Source organism: Danio aesculapii, chromosome 1, assembly GCF_903798145.1.
Source record: "Danio aesculapii chromosome 1, fDanAes4.1, whole genome shotgun sequence".
Lineage (NCBI taxonomy): Eukaryota > Metazoa > Chordata > Actinopteri > Cypriniformes > Danionidae > Danio > Danio aesculapii.
This window is the reverse complement of record NC_079435.1, coordinates 37783282-37801734: the sequence shown is the minus strand read 5'-3', so window position 1 is coordinate 37801734 and position 18453 is coordinate 37783282. Positions and strand designations below refer to the sequence as shown.

Below are 18453 nucleotides of genomic sequence, written 5' to 3'. Positions count from 1 at the left end.
ACACACACACACACACACTCAATATATATATATATATATATTTGTACATAATGTACTGTATATTCTATCCCCTAAGCCTAATCCTCATGAAATGCATTATACAGTATTTTTCGGAAATAACAGGTTAGAAAAAAAGTATTACTACCCTCATGTGGGCATTTTGACCCCACATTAGAGGAAATTCCTCTAATTCCACACACATTAATCTAAAACACTTATCAGTAAATTATAAAGTAGAGTTATTCTCAATTGACAAATCAAATCAAGGTCAAGATATGTTCATTATGAACGAAACAAGTTCGTTACAATATACCCTGCCTGTCCAAAAAAGTCATATACTATAGTATTTCATGGAACTGCTTTTAGCTTTAATTCAGGGACGCATTTGTCATTACATCATTTAAGTATGCTTTTACAATGTCACAATATTTATTCCCATTCAGACATCCCAAAGATTCTCAATAGGGTTAAGGTCTGGACTCTATGCTCTTACTTTCACTATTAAACATAATCGCGAGCTCTACTGTTGTTGTTTTTTTTTTGTTTTTGTTTTTTTTTTTTTTTTTTTTTTGACATTTAGATTGGACGAGACATCAAGCTAATCTCGATCATTCATGATTTATTTCCGACCACATTTATCCCTAAAAAATTATGGTTCCTGACTATCCTTCCAGTTATTAATAATGTGTTGGGTAGTTCTTAACCCAGTTTTAGTAGTTTCAGCAAGACATTTTCTTTGCTTGGTGCATCCCAATGGTTTAACCCTTCTGAAACAGATAAATATATTTTGCGTGACCACAGAATGTCTCTTCTGACATGTTTTTTAAGAACTGAAAAGTTACTCTCTGCGTCAGTTAGGGTTGAGTCAACGGTTAATCATCCATGCTGTAATTAAGCAATGGAGGGCTCTTTCCTATTTGCTTAATTACATCTAGGTGGTGATTTTTTTTATTTTGTTTTGAACAGGAAGTGCATTTGCATTGTAAGCTAGATCTTTCTGACAAGTTCATTCATTTCTGTATTTTATACTTTACTTGTTATTTTCCTGATATCAGTTTTATCTGTTTAGATGGACAGCTGTCCTGGAATATATCCCGGTGTGCATATCGATATGATCGGAGAAGATAAACATTCAGTTTTATCACAGGTAAAACAGCAAGATCAAATGTTTGACACCAAACATCTGCCTGCCTCATTGTCATTCTTCTCACGTTTCCGTTTGTCGATAGGATGGAAGGATCACCAGAGAAGATAAACCGAAGTCTCGCTCCTCAGAGAGCCTCAACGTTGGTCTTCCTGCTCCAATCAATGCCACATCCAATCATCAGGCATCCTGTCATCCTGCCAGTCAGATGCCCATCAGCCGCTGCATTCCTCCTCCGTCATCAGGCATTTCATCAGCAGATGAGAGCACAGCCAATCAGAGCTCTCACTTTGAGACTCACAGCACTTCTCACCGGGCACGGTGTTCTGTGAGCTCTGACCCGCTGACATGTCCCATCATACCTGGCTGTATTAACACTGTCGATATCTGCAAGGGCACCACAGGACTCGGCCTCAGCATAATAGGAGGCTGCAACACACTGCTGGTGAGTAACAGTAAAGGAAACTTTAATGCAAACCTGACTGTTAAATACACACAATGTTAACAACAGCAGTGAGTTCACACATAAATAAACACTTGCTGTCAACAGGGCCCACAATTACCACTAAACAAGCAGTATATATGTTCGAGTAGAAAACTAAGCCTATGGTACTGAATTACCTTCAATTTGGCCCCTAACTTTTTATTAATGTTGACAATGCCTGAGACTGTGATGTGGTTTAACCTGATTATTGGTTCACAGCAAAGACTGTGTTGTAATCATATTGTATAAATATGTAATCTGATTTGTAACACCATAATCTTTTCTTTTCATGTGAGCAGCTCATGATAACTGTTTTCAGTGTTTGGGAGCAGCTGGGTTTCCAGTAAATATTTCTTTAAAACAAAGTACATCTGCATCTGGGCTGCGAGTTTCAGTTGCTTAAAATTGAAAAATGTGTTACGCATCAAATATCTTCTCAACTTTGTTATGAGAAAGTTTGTAATGTTTTAAACATCTAACCAAAAAAAGCAAAAATGAAAACAAAAGAAAACCATGTCTAAAAAAGACCTTCCCCAGCAATTTTAGTAAATATACAGTGCATCCGGAAAGTATTCATAGCGCTTCACTTTTTCCAAATTTTTTTATGTTACAGCCTTATTCCAAAATGGATTAAATTCTTTTATTTCCACAGAATTCTACACACAATACCCCACAATGACAATGTGAAAAAAGATTTTTTGAAACTGTTGCAAATTTATTAAAAATAAAAAATCTGAAAATCACATGTTCATAAGTATTCACAGCCTTTGCCGTGAAGCTCTAAATTAAACTCAGGTACATTCTGTTTCCACTGATCATTCTTGAGATGTTTCAGCCGCTTAATTGGAGTTCACCTGTGGTAAATTCAGTTGATTGGACATGATTTGAAAAGGCATACACCTGTCAGAATAAATTCTGCTGCTCTGAAAGTTCCAATGAGCACAGTGGCCTCCATCATCAAGTGTAAGATGTTTGGAACCACCAGGACTCTTCCTAGAGCTGGCTGGCCATCTAAGCTGAGTGGTCGGAGGAGAAGAGCCTTAGTCAGGGAGGTGATCAATAACCCGATGGTCACTCTGTCTGAGCTCAAGCGTTTTTCTGAGGAGAGAGGAGAGCCTTACAGAAAAACAACCATCTGTGCAGCAATCCACCAATCAGGCCTGTATGGTAGAGTGGCCAGACATAAGCCACTACCCACCTGGAATGGCCAAAAAGCATCTGAAGGACTCTCAGACTGTAAGAAATTAAATTCTCTGGTCTGATGAGACTAAAATTGAACTCTTTGGAGTGAATGCCAGGTGTTACATTTGAAGAAAACCAGGCACCGCTCATCACCAAGCTAATACCATCCCTACAGTGAAGCATGGTGGTGACAGCATCATGCTGTGGGGATGTTTTTCAGCAGCAGGAACTGGAAGACTAGTCAGGATAGAGGGAAAGATGAATGCAGCAATGTACAGAGACATCCTGAATGAAAACCTGCTTCAGAGTGCTCTTGACCTCAGACTGTGGTGACGGTTCATCTTCCAGCTTGACAATGACCCAAAACACACCGCCAAATTATCAATGAAGTGGCTTCACAACAGCTCTGTGAATGTCCTTGAGTGGCTCAGCCAGAGCCCAGACCTAAATCCTATTGAACATCTCTGGAGAGACCTGAAAATGGATGTACACCATCGCTTCCCATCCAACCTGATAGAGCTTGAGAGGTACTGCAAAGAGGAATGGGCGAAAATTCCCAAAGACAAGTGTGCCAAGCTTGTGGCATCACATTCAAAAAGACTTGAGGCTGTAATTGCTGCCAAAGGTGCATCAACAAGTATTGAGTAAAGGCTGTGAATACTTGTGTACATGTGATTTTTTTTTTTTTTTTTCAGGCTTTTTATTTTAAATAAATTTGCAACAATTTCTAAAAATCTTTTTTTACATTGTCATTATGGGGTATTGTGTGCCGAATTTTGACGAAATAAAAGAATTTAATCCATTTTGGAATAAGGCTGTAACATAAAAAAATTTGAGAAAAGTGAAGCGCTATGAATACTTTTCGGATGCAGTGTAACTACAGGGTGCAAATCTTAAATGCATTGTTCACATAAACTGTTATCTTGTCGTTTTTAAGATATTCTGAAGAATGTTGGAAATGGCTATATGCACAGCTTTTGTTTTTCAGGCAATGATAAAGTTCTAGTGAGAGCTTTATGTAACTATTTTCAATTTCATAAGGTTCCTTTTACAGCATCAATGTTGTAATTTAATTAAAATACAATCAGTTAGATAGACTTAATTTACTTGTTTAAGCAGATAGACGCACGTGCCGTCCAGCAAGCTAGCACAGAAACTCCATTGAAAATACTGGGGTAAAATAAATTTTCTATTTTAAAGACATGGAATGAAAAAATGAAATCAAATGCAGTGCTTCTCGTTTGATCTGAGAACCACTTTATATTAAATATCAATCAGGCAGTGAAGATTTTTAAAGAAATCAGATCTTAACGTGGTGTTTTTGTGATGGCATGGCAGCGATCAAAAGTCTGTGTGCATTTACCATATTCTGTAGCATTTGACTTTCTTTTTTTTCTAATATGGAGACCAATTTCTCCTGATGTCTAACATTCTACAAAATATGTATGACCCTAACCCAGTCTTCTGTTGCACAAGTATTTTTAAATATACTTTATATTTACTATCCATATATTTCCCTTCAAGGACAAATATTATACATATAGACATCACCTTTTTTGAAAGGACATTAGACATTGTATAACTGCAGGTTAACTATGTTTATATACGGTCCACCATACACACAACTTATCTTTTCTAAGGTTAAAAAAAGCTGCTTTGAAAGATAATTATTGTGAAAAGCACTTTACATATAAATTTCAATTGAATTAAATTAAATACATTCAAAACATTGTATGGGTCAAAATTATAGAATTTTCTTTTAGGCCAAAAGATCATCAGATTATTGACAAAAGATCATGTTCCATAAAGATATTTTGTAGATTTTCTAATGTTAATGTATCAAACTCCTTTTATTAGTAAAGTGCCTTGCAAAGAACTTAATCTGAATAACTTTGAAGGTTATTTTTTCAGTATTTAGATTTTATTAAACCCTCAGATGCCAGAATTTTAAATAGTCATATCTCTGAAAAAAGAGAAACTCAATCAAGTTTGAAATAAAACAATTATTTATATAATATTTATTTCATTAATTCACATAGTTTTGTGGTTATTGTTAGGAGAGTGATAAAGCCAATTCAGTGGATGGTGATTATTAGGAGGCTATGATGGGAAAGGGCTGATGGAGGGAATTTGGCCATGACACCGGGGTTACATCCCTACTCTTATCGAGTGCTGTGGGATCTTTAATGACCACAGAGGGTCAGGACCTCATTTTAACCTCTCATCCAAAGATCGGCACTTCCTACAGTCCAGTGCCCCACTGCTGTTCTCACTAGCACCTACTTTTCCCATGTGGTCTCCCATCCAGGTTCTGATCAGGCTCAGCTCTGTTTAGTTTCAGTGGACAACTAGACCTAAGCTTCAAGCCAATACAAAATTATCAACTCATCTGCAATTGGCAGGTGTAATATAAAATGCTAGTATATCTTGCTACTTACTGCTTACAGCTAATGCATTTGTTTACAGAAATGTTAACAGAAGGATTTGACACCTCAAAACAATACACATGAGGTTATTTGTATTATTTACAAGGTGCCAATTATTTAATCTGTAAAGTGATCTAAACATTTGCTCTATTCTGTAGTATGTTTGCTCATTAAGTCTAATTAGATGCAGATTTTTTACGTGGAATTTGACAGAATACCAGAGCTGCTCTTTATCATCAAAGTCTCATCAGCTTTTAATTCAAATTAAAAATTTACATTCATTTTCTTTTCGGCTTAGTCCCTTTATTAATCTGGGGTTGCCACAGCGGAATGAACCGCCAACTTATCTAGTACATGTTTTACAGAGCAGACGCCCTTCCAGCTGCAACCCATCACTGGGAAACACTCACACCCATTCACACACATACACTACGAACAATTTAGCTCACTCAATTCACCTCTCCAGCATGTCTTTGGACTTGTAGGGAAAACCGAAGTACCTAGAGTAAACCCATGCAAACACGGGGAAAACATGCCAACTCCACACAGAAATGCCACCTGACCCAACCCGAGGCTCGAATCAGAGACCTTCTTGCTGTGAGGCGATCGTGCTACCCGCTGCGGCACCATGACGCCCCAAAAAGGAATTTTCTCAGAATCAAAATAAATTAGAATGGGAAAACGTTTTTTTTATTTCTCTGCATATCTGGTGCTTTATCATGTAGAAATGAACAAAGCTTTTGATTTTGAATGAATAAACAAAGAAAAGGTCTGAAGATTACAAGAAAACATTTCTTCACTAGGTTTATGACCGCTTTGAGTGTATTATTTTGTTAAAAAAAGTCAAAATTTTACACTTTTCACTCCAGTATTTTTCTTTCTTTCTTTTTTTTTTCTTTTTCAGGGTGTAATAGTGATTCATGAAGTGAATAAAGATGGTGCAGCACATAGAGATGGTCGTTTGTGGGCAGGAGATCATATTCTAGAGGTAAAAAACTGCAGCATTCACCAGTAAATACACAAAATAGTTTCTTGATCTCTTCAAATAGAATTTCTACTGGCCCAACGTGAGTAAATCACACATTTGTGTGTAAAACACACATTTATACCTTGATTAAATTGAACTAAAGATTCCAGTATTAAAATTTTAATTATAAATTATTAAGTCAAAGTCAAGTTGAGCTTTATTGTCATTCCGCTACATGTGTGGACATACAGAGGAATGAAATGTCATTTCTCGCAGGACAACATATATAAATTAATCAAGTACAAACACTGGACATAAGAGCTATTTTAAAAATCTATGCATATCTAACACATAAGACTATACAAGTGCTTTTACATGAGACTGAACAATGTTGTGCAGGATATTGTGCAAGAGAGGTATTAAAGGTGAATATTGTGCAAGAGTTATCTAAGGTTAAAACAAGCAGTGCAACATGATTGTAGTCCATGTATACAGGTATGGGCAAAAATACATAGAAGTGAAAACTACAAACTACAGCAGCCAGAAATGTATCAAAATAAAATATTGTATTTTGTATTTTGTAAATACTACAAATTACTTTTACAAGGGAGCATGACATTTCTTTGCAAACCTTCAATCATCCCTTCACCATTAAACTGACTTTCTCTTTTATGTTAGCATGTTTGAGAACAGAGATGAGGTTCTCAAGGTGAATGCGTACCTTGTCTCTAAAGGTCAAACAACAAAAAATAAGGTCAAGAATCTTGGTGTGACTCTGGAGTCAGATCTGAGTTTCAATAGTCATATCAAAGCAGTTAGTAAATCAGCATACTATCATCTCAAAAACATTGCAAGAATCAGATGCTTTGTTTCCTGTGAAGACTTAGAGAAACTTGTTCATGCTTTTATCAGCAGCAGGGTGGATTACTGTAACAGCCTCCTCACTAGCCTTCCCAAAAAGACAGTCAGACAGTTGCATCTAGAACGCTGCGGCCAAGATTCTGACCAGAACCAGGAAATCAGAGCACATCACACCTGTCCTCAGGTCTTTACACTGGCTCCCAGTTACATTCAGAATAGATTTTAAAGTATTATTACTGGTCTATAAATCACTAAATGGCCTAGGACCTCAATACATTACAGATATGCTCACTGAATACAAACCTAACAGATCCCTCAGATATTTAGGATCATATAAACTAGAAATTCCAAGAGTTCAGTCAAAGCAAGGTGAATCGGCTTTCAGCTGCTACGCCCCTTGCTGCTGGAATCAGCTTCCAGAAATGATCAGATGTGCTCCAATATTAGGCACATTCAAATCTGTTAGCTGTGCCTTTCCTGAATGAGCACTGTGCTACATCCGACAGATCGCACTATTATGTTTTTTCTCTTCTTTTTCATTCTTTTATAACCTGTTTTAACACATTTTATCTGTTTTTATCAGTTTTTTTTATCATTTTAATTATTTGTTTTTATTTCTCTTATACTTGTTTCTTTTATTCCTATTTATGTAAAGCACTTCGAATTGCCACTGTGTATGAAATGTGCTATATAAATAAACTTGCCTTGCCTTATATTTAGGATGATCCACAAAGACTTTATTTTGTTTTATTTTATTTTTTGTTTAATAATTTTTTTTTTTTTTTTTTGCAATTAAAAATCTTCAATACCTAATGTAAAAACATGAAAACTAAAATCTCCAGTTTTAGTAATTTCCATAAATTATGTTTTTGTTTTTTTCGCAATTGTACTCTTCAATGCATATTTAATACATAAAACATGATAAAAACATGATAAAACATCTCTTAAAAATTAGTTATCTGTTTTTTCAAAGAAACTCAACTGCTTCCAGTTCATCTTTAACTGGAAGAGTCCCAGTTTGCCCCCTTAGTGAACACCAGTACACCATCTTAAGGTGTTTTATATTTCTAAACATCCTCTGCATTTCCAGCAGCAGCACTGAGACTGAGAATGATCATGTTCTGAAGGCTGCACATCCTGTTCTTAAGGGCTCATATTTTATTCCATCTCATTTCTTAAGCAAAGATGCGAATGCCAAATTGTACACAATACTGCTATTACATATTACTGGCCTTGTGCAGTACTATTTTCAATGATTGAAGACTTTGTTGCCCTTTGTCTGTTATTTTCTTTATTTGTGTTGTATAATTTCCATCCAACTTCCAAGCATTGACCACCTTCTTAATCAATTTTCTGTTCTGATCTCAGGCCTAGGCAAATAACTGAGAAATCGTCAATTTGAGGCTGCATTTTTATGGTGTCATCATGTAGACTTCTTACTAAGTATTTTACAGTATTTTAAAAATACGTGTATCAGAAATACTGCCTATCCCTGCATTTATAGTAAACATGGATTTCATTATTGAGTTCTAGTGCGATGGAGTTTAGATAAAGTGTCTATAAACTTTTGCTTTTCATGTTTCTTTGAGTAGCTCTCGTGTATTTCCATCTCTTCTCTCCACCAGGTGAATGGCATTGATCTGAGAATGGCCACTCACGAGGAGGCCTTGAGTGTCCTGCGCTTGAGTCCGCAGCGGGTGCGATTGAGTATCTACAGAGACCCTGTGACAGAAAAGCACTCCAAACACACAAGCCAGAAGCACACGCCTGAGGACATGTGGGACCTCTTCAATGTGGAGCTAAACCTCCAACCAAGACAGGGACTGGGACTTTGCATTGTGGGTAAAATGTGAGTCACTTTCTGCTATATACAGAAGCGCACGCTATATGCCATGAATAATGCATTGAATGAGCTGCTTTATGATTCATCTGAATTCATATTTTTCTGCACGTCTTGCAGGAATGACACTGGAATCTTTGTTTCTGAGATAACGAGGGGAGGGGCTGCAGATGCGGATGGGAGACTGTTGCTAGGTGACCAGATTTTGTCAGTGAATGGAGAGGACATCCGAGCCGCATCACAGGACCACGCCAGCGCACTGCTGCAGGTGCACACAAACACACTCCATCATTACTGCATTTCCTTCATCATCATTATAATAAAACAGCTAATTATGGCCTTGTGTGTGTGTGTGTGGTAGAGGTGTAGTGGGTCTGTGCTGTTGGAGGTTGCGCGCTTCAAAGCTTCAACCCACTACTCATATGGAGATCAGGTAAACACATTATACTCTGCAACTGGATCGCTCCTGTTACACTGTCCTTTTGAACTACAATAATAAATATGCATGCCTTATAATTAAAGAGAAATGTTCTATAAAGGGGTTCAAAGTATGCTCTGCAATAAGTTTAGTATACTGGACCACTCAACTGACCACCCAATCAACTGGGATAGATGGTTTTATTTTATTTTATTGAAAATTTAGATTTTATTTAATTTATTTTTAATTTCCAATTTGTTTTGTTTTGTTTTATTTTATTTTATTTTTAACTTAATTTTATTTAATTTAGTTTTTTATTTTATTTTATTCAAATTTTTTATTAATTTAAATTACATTTTTTATTTTATTTTACATTTTTATTTAATTCATTCATTTTTCTTTTCGGCTTAGTCCCTTTATTAATCTGGGGTCGACCCAGCGGAATGAACGGCCAACTAATCCAGCATATGTTTTTTACACAGCGAATGCCCTTCCAGCTGCAACCCAACACTGGGAAACACCCATACACTCTCATTCACACTCATACACTACGGACAATTTTAGCCTACCCAATTCACCTATACCACATGTCTTTGGACTTGTGGGGGAACCCGGAGAACCTGGAGTAAACCCACGCGAAAGCGGGGAGAACATGCAAACACACAGAAACGCCAACTGACCCAGCCGGGGCTTGAACCAGCGACCTTCTTGCTGTGATGCGAACATGTTACCCACTGCGCCACCGTGCAGCCCTATTTTATCTTAATTTAATTTGATTTAAATTTTATTTTATAGAATAAATACTTGCGACATGGTGGCTCAGAGGTTAGCACTGTTGCCTCACAGCAAGAAGGTCACTGGTTCGAGTCCCAGCTGGGTCAGTTGGTATTTCTGTTTCTGTTTGTGTGGGTTTCCTCCGGGTGCTCCGGTTTCCCCCACAAGTCCAAAGACATTCACTATAGGTAAATTGAATAAGCTAAATTGGCCCTAGTTTATGTGTGTGAATTCAAGAGTGTATGGGTGTTTCCCAGAATTGGGTTGCAGCTGGAAGGGCATCCGCTGTGTAAAACATATGCTGGATAAGTTAACCCGCGACCCCTGATGAATAAAAGGACTAAGCCGAAAAGAAAATGAATGAATGAAATAAAGAAATGCAAATTATGTAAGGACATACTGTAGCTTTTGATGGTTAAAGTGGTAATCCCTCCATCATCTTTCAGGAGTGGCATTTACATTACACTCAGCTGAACTTCAACTGTGACAACTGAGCTCAAGCAGTTTCAATTGACTAGAACTTAAACTATGTTAAGCTGCCTTGACACAATCTAAATTGTAAAAAGCGCTATAGAAATAAAGATGAATTGAATTGAACATCTTTATTCGTATAACTAAAATTAAGAAAGGAAAGAAAAGGAAAACAATATAAATTATGTTCCCATGCAGGAATACATCCAAGAATGCAATAAACGTGCAGTTTCTATATTAGGAGATACATTATTACATTACAGCAAGTCATATGGGGGCGGCACGGTGGTAAGTGTTTGTGTTTGTTAAACTAAATAAACTGTATATGATAATAATAATATGTAGTAAACTGTATGAGTGTGTGTGAATGAGAGAGTGGTTGTGGATAAACTAAATAAACTGTATATGATAATAATAATAATATGTAGTAAACTGTATGAGTGCGTGTGAATGAGAGAGTGTATGGGTTGAACTCTGAGCTGAGTTGTGGCTGGAGGGGCAATTGGCATGAAAGAAAATGAGTGAGCAGAGTAAGCAAGTCATATGATTTTCATTTTTGCGTTAAAATAAGCCAAAGTGACATTAATAATACAAAACAGATTTCTGTTTTAAGCAAATGCTGTTCTTTTGAATTATTCTGTTACATGGTTTCCACAAAACATATAAAACATATTTAACATAGAATTTTTTTAATTGAACTTGTTTTGACTATCAATTTTTTTTTTCTTCCCATTTTGGACATTTAGAAATAGTGTTTGGGACATTTCATATGCTGCAAAACAGTTGCAGGATGACTGTATGTCTGTAACAAAATATAAAACATTCAAAGTATTTTAAATAGCCACTTAAGAGCTAAAATGTGCTGTGTGTGGACACTCAAGCCCTAGAAGTAAACACACTGAAGTAATGTTGCTGAAAAATCAATTTAGCTGTAAGAGGAATACATTTCATATTAAAATAAATTAGAATAGAAAATGTTTGTTTTTTTAGCTGTAATAACAATTCACAACGTGAGTAATTTTAATGGAATGCAAATGCATAAATGCAGCTTTAGGGAGCACATGCGAAGACATCTTTAAAAAACTTTTCTAAAAAACAGCAGAAGATCTTTTCCAATACCTCTCCAACTTTTGAATGGCAGTGTGTTTGAGATATACAGTGCATTCAGTATTGTATACTGTCTGAGTTACGTTTGAATTTGAGCTTTATGAAAAGTGTGCTATATATAGGGCTGGGTGATTAATCGAAAAGTAATCGAAATTGACATGCATAATATCCTAATAACCTACAAAATCAATCATTTTAACCTATAAATATTTTTTTTTCAATTACTTTCCCTACTGTGTGTGGTCACATGACTCTGCTCTGCTAAGGCTGATTTAAACTTGTGTCGACTGCACGTGTGTTTTGGTGCACCTCTTAAAAAAATGTAACTACATTGAGGATGATTGGAAGCTGCACCAGAGATGCCTTGAGACGGCATATTTTCTATTACAATAAAATGATTATTTACGTTAAAATATTTGTTTACAGAAGATTCAAGGAATGCACTGCTTAAAATATTATTTACATGATATACAAGAGTTATTTCATTTAGAAGAGATACTGCTTATTTTCTAACTTTTACTAGGAAAAACATTGAAAATAATTAATTTTGTTTCCTAAAGTGCAAGGTATTTATTTGTATACAAGGGGTTTTAGGTAATGTGTGTTTTAATTTCAGTTGTTCAATGTTGATGTTCAATAAATAATCATAGATAGTAGATAATGTGTTTCCTTCAATTATTTTAAATTCAAGTAATGCACCCTTCATTCAGAAATCTCGCACTTGTAATATGTGAGCATGTTTACTGTACAAAACCTGTCGGTGAACTATGAGGGCAAAAAAAAATAAATAAAATAATCGTTTATTAATCGTAATCGAGTTTAAATGTTCAATTAATTCAGATTTTGATTATAGGCTAAATCGCCCAGCCCTACCTATATACACAGTAGTATGAATTTGGGTAGTACGGCTGGAATTTCAATGTACTACATACACCATCTTCTCATTATCACATAATCACTGTACTGTACATGCATCTGCTGTGTCGCCTCATTTACATACGTAAATGCTCTCCTGTGGCCTATTGGAATAGTAGAGTCCATCAGACGCACTCTTCAGAATCTAGCCAGAAGTAGCAGGGACTTCTCACTTACTGTTTTCTGAATACAGTAGTCCAATACTCGGCATAGGGAACCCTCAAATGCACTGTTAGTCTTGACATGCTATGCACACATATTATACACATACTGTACATGTATGTACACTAAACAAGCACAAACTTTTATCTCAGATGTCTGTACACGTTCAGCTTGTACCTGTGTTTGTGGCAGGTGGGTGAAGTGGACGTCCCTCTGTTCTCCTGTCTCAACACACACGATTGTAAGAAACTGTCACATCACACACTCATTCTCTGTTCAGTTGTGTTCATCCATGCAGTCAGTGAGTCAGTGTTTTCATCTTTCTGCACAGCTGTGGACGGGAACGTAGATATCAGAACTGTCACTGTTCAGAAGGTAGGTTTGATTTGGTATGCACTTTTACAGCAGCAATGTGAGGCATGCCGCTGCAGTAAATGTAATCCAGCGGTAACTGTATTCTCTCTCAGCATGAGTGTCACTCTGTGGAGCTGAGAGTGAGAGACACGCTGGGACATGCAGTAATGTACATCTCTAACCTGGACACAAGCACGCAGGCCGCACGCTCAGGACTTTTGCAGGTACAGAGAGAATGGTGGGAATAAGACTCCTTTTTTATGCGCAGGGAATGTTGATGTTAGAGTTGATGTCAGGTGCAGAAGAGTAGACTGTGTGTGGACAGGAGCATAGTTTCCCATAGACAACTCACTCACTCACTCAATCTTTTCTCCACTGTCATTTGATAAGTCGTTTTGATAAATGAAGTATTATTATTTTGTATCTATATATGTAAGAGTACATCACATTGTGTGTGTATGTGTGTGTGAGAGAGAGACAGCAGAAACTGACACAAGCTGCTGAACCTCAGAGCAGAGTCATTAATATTCATGATCCTTCCAAATATGGTCAAAACCGTGCTTTTCATTCAAGGAGTAATTCCTGTGGTTATAAATGCACATGAATGCTTCAACTTAACTAAGCCACAAACCTACTATGTACATATCAGAGTACTATTTAACATATTAAATCAATGCATTCTATGGCAGGAGATTCCAAACTCTTCAGCCCACAACCCACAAAATAACAATGCCAGTGACTCGCGACCCCCAAATTCCTCAGAGGTGGTTCTAAACATAAAAACGTTGCGCACACAACAATAGGCCTATATAAACACAAACATACAACACAAAAAGTCTAACAACCATATCGTTTTTATAATCATTTATCAATTTGCTTAATGTTAACCTCACCCAAAGAGACTGGTGGGCACAATGTTTTCAGCAAAAGTCTATTCTTAGTTTAATTTTGGAGACCACCAATCAGAGCTCATTCTCAGTATTCAGTTGTGGCCTGTAGTTATTTTTAATGTATTAGATTGACATAAAGGTGTCAGAAAGTTTAACCTATTAAATCAATCTGATGCTAGTGCTGTGTAATCTAATGTAAACACACCAATTCTAACCAATGCAATAAAAGGCTGATGGATTTTTGTTGCTTTTTAATGTAACTATTAACTACTATTTTTATCTTCTGTTGGGTTATGGATAAAATATGATAATTATAAGAGTTTAATCAAATTTATTTGACTTTTGGAAATCACCAAGCGACCCCGTTATTGTCCTGCGACCCCCACTTTGGGAACCACTGCTCTATGGCACCTTTAAATCATATTTAGTAATTATTTTTAACGAATGTATTTTTTCCTTTTTAATTTAATAAGGAATAAAATAAATTTTTAATCAAATTTTGTTCATTTCTTTGTTTTTTAATGTAGTTTTTTGCTTTTTAATACTAGTGGTAACATCAACATCAATAGTAATAATAAACATGCATTAAACATCACAGGACACCAAACTGAGTACCTCATTCATGGAAAAGTCGTCACTACCCTCCTTCAAAATGAATTTGTGAATTGAATTTTCAGCTGGGTTCCAGAGTCATCAGCATTAATGGGACACAAACAGAAAGGCTCTCAGTCTCTGAGGCAAGTTTCCTTCTGAAAAACAGCAGCGGAGCAGTCACACTGCAGGTGTGTGTCTTCAGACTTGCATCAAGACTTATAAGACACAAAACAGAAGCAAATGTTCAATCATTCTCCGTCACACTCTGTGTGTTTCATTAAAGGTGATGCCGAGTGGATGTGCAGATGGAGCCAGTTTCAGCACAGATCGCTCACCTTTAATTCATTCCTCACCTGGACTTTCAGAAAGTTACACTACTCACAACCACCAGAGGTATTTATAGTTTGCTCTACATAAAGCTTTATGGGTATTTGAATGTATTTCTCTTATTTTTTATTACAGCTAACATGTCTTTTGTGGAAATACTACTCACACGTTTCATGTCGTTTTGACCCAATAAGCAGTCAGGGAACAGATTTCCACAATGCTTACATTTTCTTAACAAACAAGCTATATCTCTCAACAAAATGAGGGATTGTTTTTGTAGTATTTACGAATGTTAACACACACACCATCCCACAATAGCAAAAACAATACTCCAAACCTTAGATACAATATGAAAAAACCTCTGCTTCTGCCATGATATCAGTTCAAAAACAATATCAAATTAAAAAATATATCTCAGCTGATAATAAACGATTTATGTTGGGTAAACTGGGCCAACTATAGCTGATTCCAGTCTGGCTTAGACTCAGTGGCAGTGCTTATGTTCTTCTATTACATATACAGTTATACAAAGAAGATCGCAGAGATTAGAAACGGTCATTTGTGCTTTTTACTGTAGACCCCCTTTTATCGATAGGCTTTTTGCTGATGTTTTTTGTGTGTTCTGAATGCTTTTGTGTGTTTTATGGATATTTTGTTGACTGTAAGCAATACTGTAAAACCTTTTCTGTTCTAGCCTACTGTTTCTACAGTACCTCCTGTAGTAAACAGTAAAGGAAAAACTTATTTGTTTTTTACTGGAATGCTTTTGAGCAAGAAAAGAAATTTGACCAACCAAGAAATTTAGGGTCAAAACGGTGGATTGTATGTAAAAGTACCAATACAGCATTAAAAATGTACCCAAGGGAAAGTAAAAGTATTTATAAAACTACTTAAATTACAATTTCTCAGAAGAACTACTCAATTACAGTAGTTTGAGTATTTGTGATTTGTTACTTTACACCACTGTTGATAAGAGATTAATATCCTCACAGATTTGGTTTCTCTTAAAGAACAATTAATGAATATATGACCTGGTGTAGTATTTTTGATAAGCAAGATAACCAATTCTGTAGTTTACTAATTATAAAATCCAATTTGATTAAGAAAGTCATTTGATGTAGCTTCCCCTCAAGCTAATTAAAATTTTATTCACTGTTACACATCTGAAAAGTTTAAACTTACAACCAAAGAGTAGGTTATTATACAGAACTATAGCGAACTATGTTCAGTATGCTCACAATGGCTTTAATTTATGCTTGCGTTTAAGATTTATTACTGGTTTCATCCCAACACTGCATCCAATGACTTCATTAAGCAGCAAAAATTTTAAATAGCACTTTTTTTTTTGTCCTGAAACGTCTGCTTGTAGATATTTCAGCGCAAGTCTGTATGTGCAGTTCTGTAAAGCCAATGTAGAGTCAGCAGAAATCTACACACTAGAGCTCTGATAAAGGACTTCCCCTCCAGGGCAGCCAGACTATTCACACACCCTGTTCAATAGAAGTGTTAGCCTTGCCTTTTTTCACTTTTCTTACTTTACCAGGAGATTAATCTTTGCCCTGTTTGCCAATAGGGTGTCTCTGGAATAAAGAAAAATGGGTTAAATTCTATTTGTCTTTCTGTGTTTAAGTTCTCCTCAGTACCAGACTATCACTCTAGAACGTGGCTCCGCCGGGCTTGGCTTCAGCATCGTAGGAGGATTTGGCAGTTCCCATGGTGACTTGCCCATCTATGTCAAGAACATATTTCCCAAGGTACACTAGAAAAAGGCTGAAAGGGAAAAAAATGTAAGTTGTGTAAATCTCTCGACTGCTCTGTGGACACAAAAAGAAATACATGCCCAAACAGACATTGGCATGAATCGTAGCATGTGCACACACAGTAACCACCCGTGTCATACAGTCGTGTGACAGAGAAAGGAATTCTAGATGTGTTTGTGTTACAGTTCTGTTTCTCCACAGGGAGCTGCAGTGGAGGACGGGCGTCTGCGGCGTGGAGATCAGCTGCTGTCAGTCAATGGACAGAGTCTGGAGGGTGTCACTCATTCTGAGGCTGTCGAGATCCTTAGACAAACCAGCGGGACAGTTATTCTACAAGTACTCTCAAAAAGACTACCATCATGCTGATAATGTCACACAATGACATCGAGAAGATTCTCACAGAGCAGGATTGTTAAATGTGTTATGGAGACTGCTTCTACAAGCTGTATTTCTCAAAAATGTCTCCTGGAATGTGCAGTTTTTTAGTATATATATTTTATTGCAAGGATATCTAGGATAAAATGTGGAAGTAAGCTGTGCAAAGTGGGAGAAGCCAATAGACTAGTGCTAAACCAGTGGTTCTCATCCAGGAGGCCGCAGGATGATTTAAGTATTTTACTGAAATATTGACGTGTTAATTATGTTGACTTAAAAAACTCTAAAGGTAAACTGAAATAATTATCCTCTTTTTAGATTCAATAAATATAGTTTATGAAGAACAATAAAAAAAAAACATAAAATTAAAATGGCCTCTTAGACATTCTGTACGCAAAAATAATTATACCTCTTGTGTAACCATTATAAAGGCACCAGAACCTGGAGCACCATGAAGAATTGGTCCTGGTGAATCAGAGCTAGATCACTGATGTTGAAGAAATTAGTCAAACACACACACACACACACACACACACACACACACACACACACACACAGACAGATGCGCACGCACACATTTTTCTTAAGTAACTGCTACATTGTCACCTAAAAAAAAACGTTGGTGAAAAAATGTTGAAAAATGTTGAGGAGAGCGTTACAAACAAACAGTTATTGTAGTGATACTACTACAATATTACATAGCTGACCTGGAATGACATCTAAAACAATCAGATTCAATGCTGTTAGGTGCAGTTTTACAGTAGTCAACATTTAAAGTGGATCGAAAAACTTTTCAAAATGGTCTTAAAACAAGTATGAGTTTAATAGATTTAGGACAACATTGATAAAATGTTTCGAACCACTTCAAATGTTGACTAATGTATAAATGTAGGTACATATGTGTATATATCACATGTGTCAAACTCAGTTCCTGGAGGGCCACAGCTCAGCACAGTTTAGTTCCAACCCTAAATAAACACCTGAGTTAGGGCTGGGCGATTTGGCCTAAAATCAAAATCTCGATTAATTGAACATTTTTACTCGATTATGATTAATAAACGATTCTATTATTTAATTTTATTGTCCTCATAGTTCACTGACAAGTTTTATAGGTCTAAGGTAATTTGTATAAGTTTTATATATAGTGAATGAATGGCAGAAGAAAGTAGTTCCTAATACAAAAGGGTTTTTAGACTTGTATAAACGCAATCATATATATGTTCAAATTCCAAAAAATGTATATTCTATTAACCAGTGATAGAAATTAATCTTTAGTAAGGCTCTATATATATATATATATATATATATATATATATATATATATATATATATATATATATATATATATATATATATATATATATATATATATACACACACACGTATATATATATATATATAT

The 18453-nt window shown here is 36.1% G+C and overlaps 1 protein-coding gene across 1 annotated transcript in view; it reads left to right on the top strand.

Annotated features, from left to right (window-relative positions):
- Positions 1 to 17176, top strand: part of si:dkey-92j12.5 (multiple PDZ domain protein) — a 66650-nt gene extending 49474 nt beyond the window's left edge. Inside the window, exons 30-42 of the mRNA XM_056453435.1 lie at positions 1070 to 1147; positions 1230 to 1589; positions 6141 to 6224; positions 8690 to 8913; positions 9025 to 9172; positions 9266 to 9337; positions 12944 to 12992; positions 13083 to 13126; positions 13219 to 13329; positions 14673 to 14777; positions 14873 to 14982; positions 16547 to 16670; positions 16878 to 17176. Of these exons, the coding sequence (XP_056309410.1) occupies positions 1070 to 1147; positions 1230 to 1589; positions 6141 to 6224; positions 8690 to 8913; positions 9025 to 9172; positions 9266 to 9337; positions 12944 to 12992; positions 13083 to 13126; positions 13219 to 13329; positions 14673 to 14777; positions 14873 to 14982; positions 16547 to 16670; positions 16878 to 17042 (1674 nt within the window). The 3' untranslated portion in view covers positions 17043 to 17176. The remainder of the gene's footprint in view (positions 1 to 1069; positions 1148 to 1229; positions 1590 to 6140; positions 6225 to 8689; positions 8914 to 9024; positions 9173 to 9265; positions 9338 to 12943; positions 12993 to 13082; positions 13127 to 13218; positions 13330 to 14672; positions 14778 to 14872; positions 14983 to 16546; positions 16671 to 16877) is intronic.
- The last annotated feature ends 1277 nt before the right edge of the window (positions 17177 to 18453 follow it).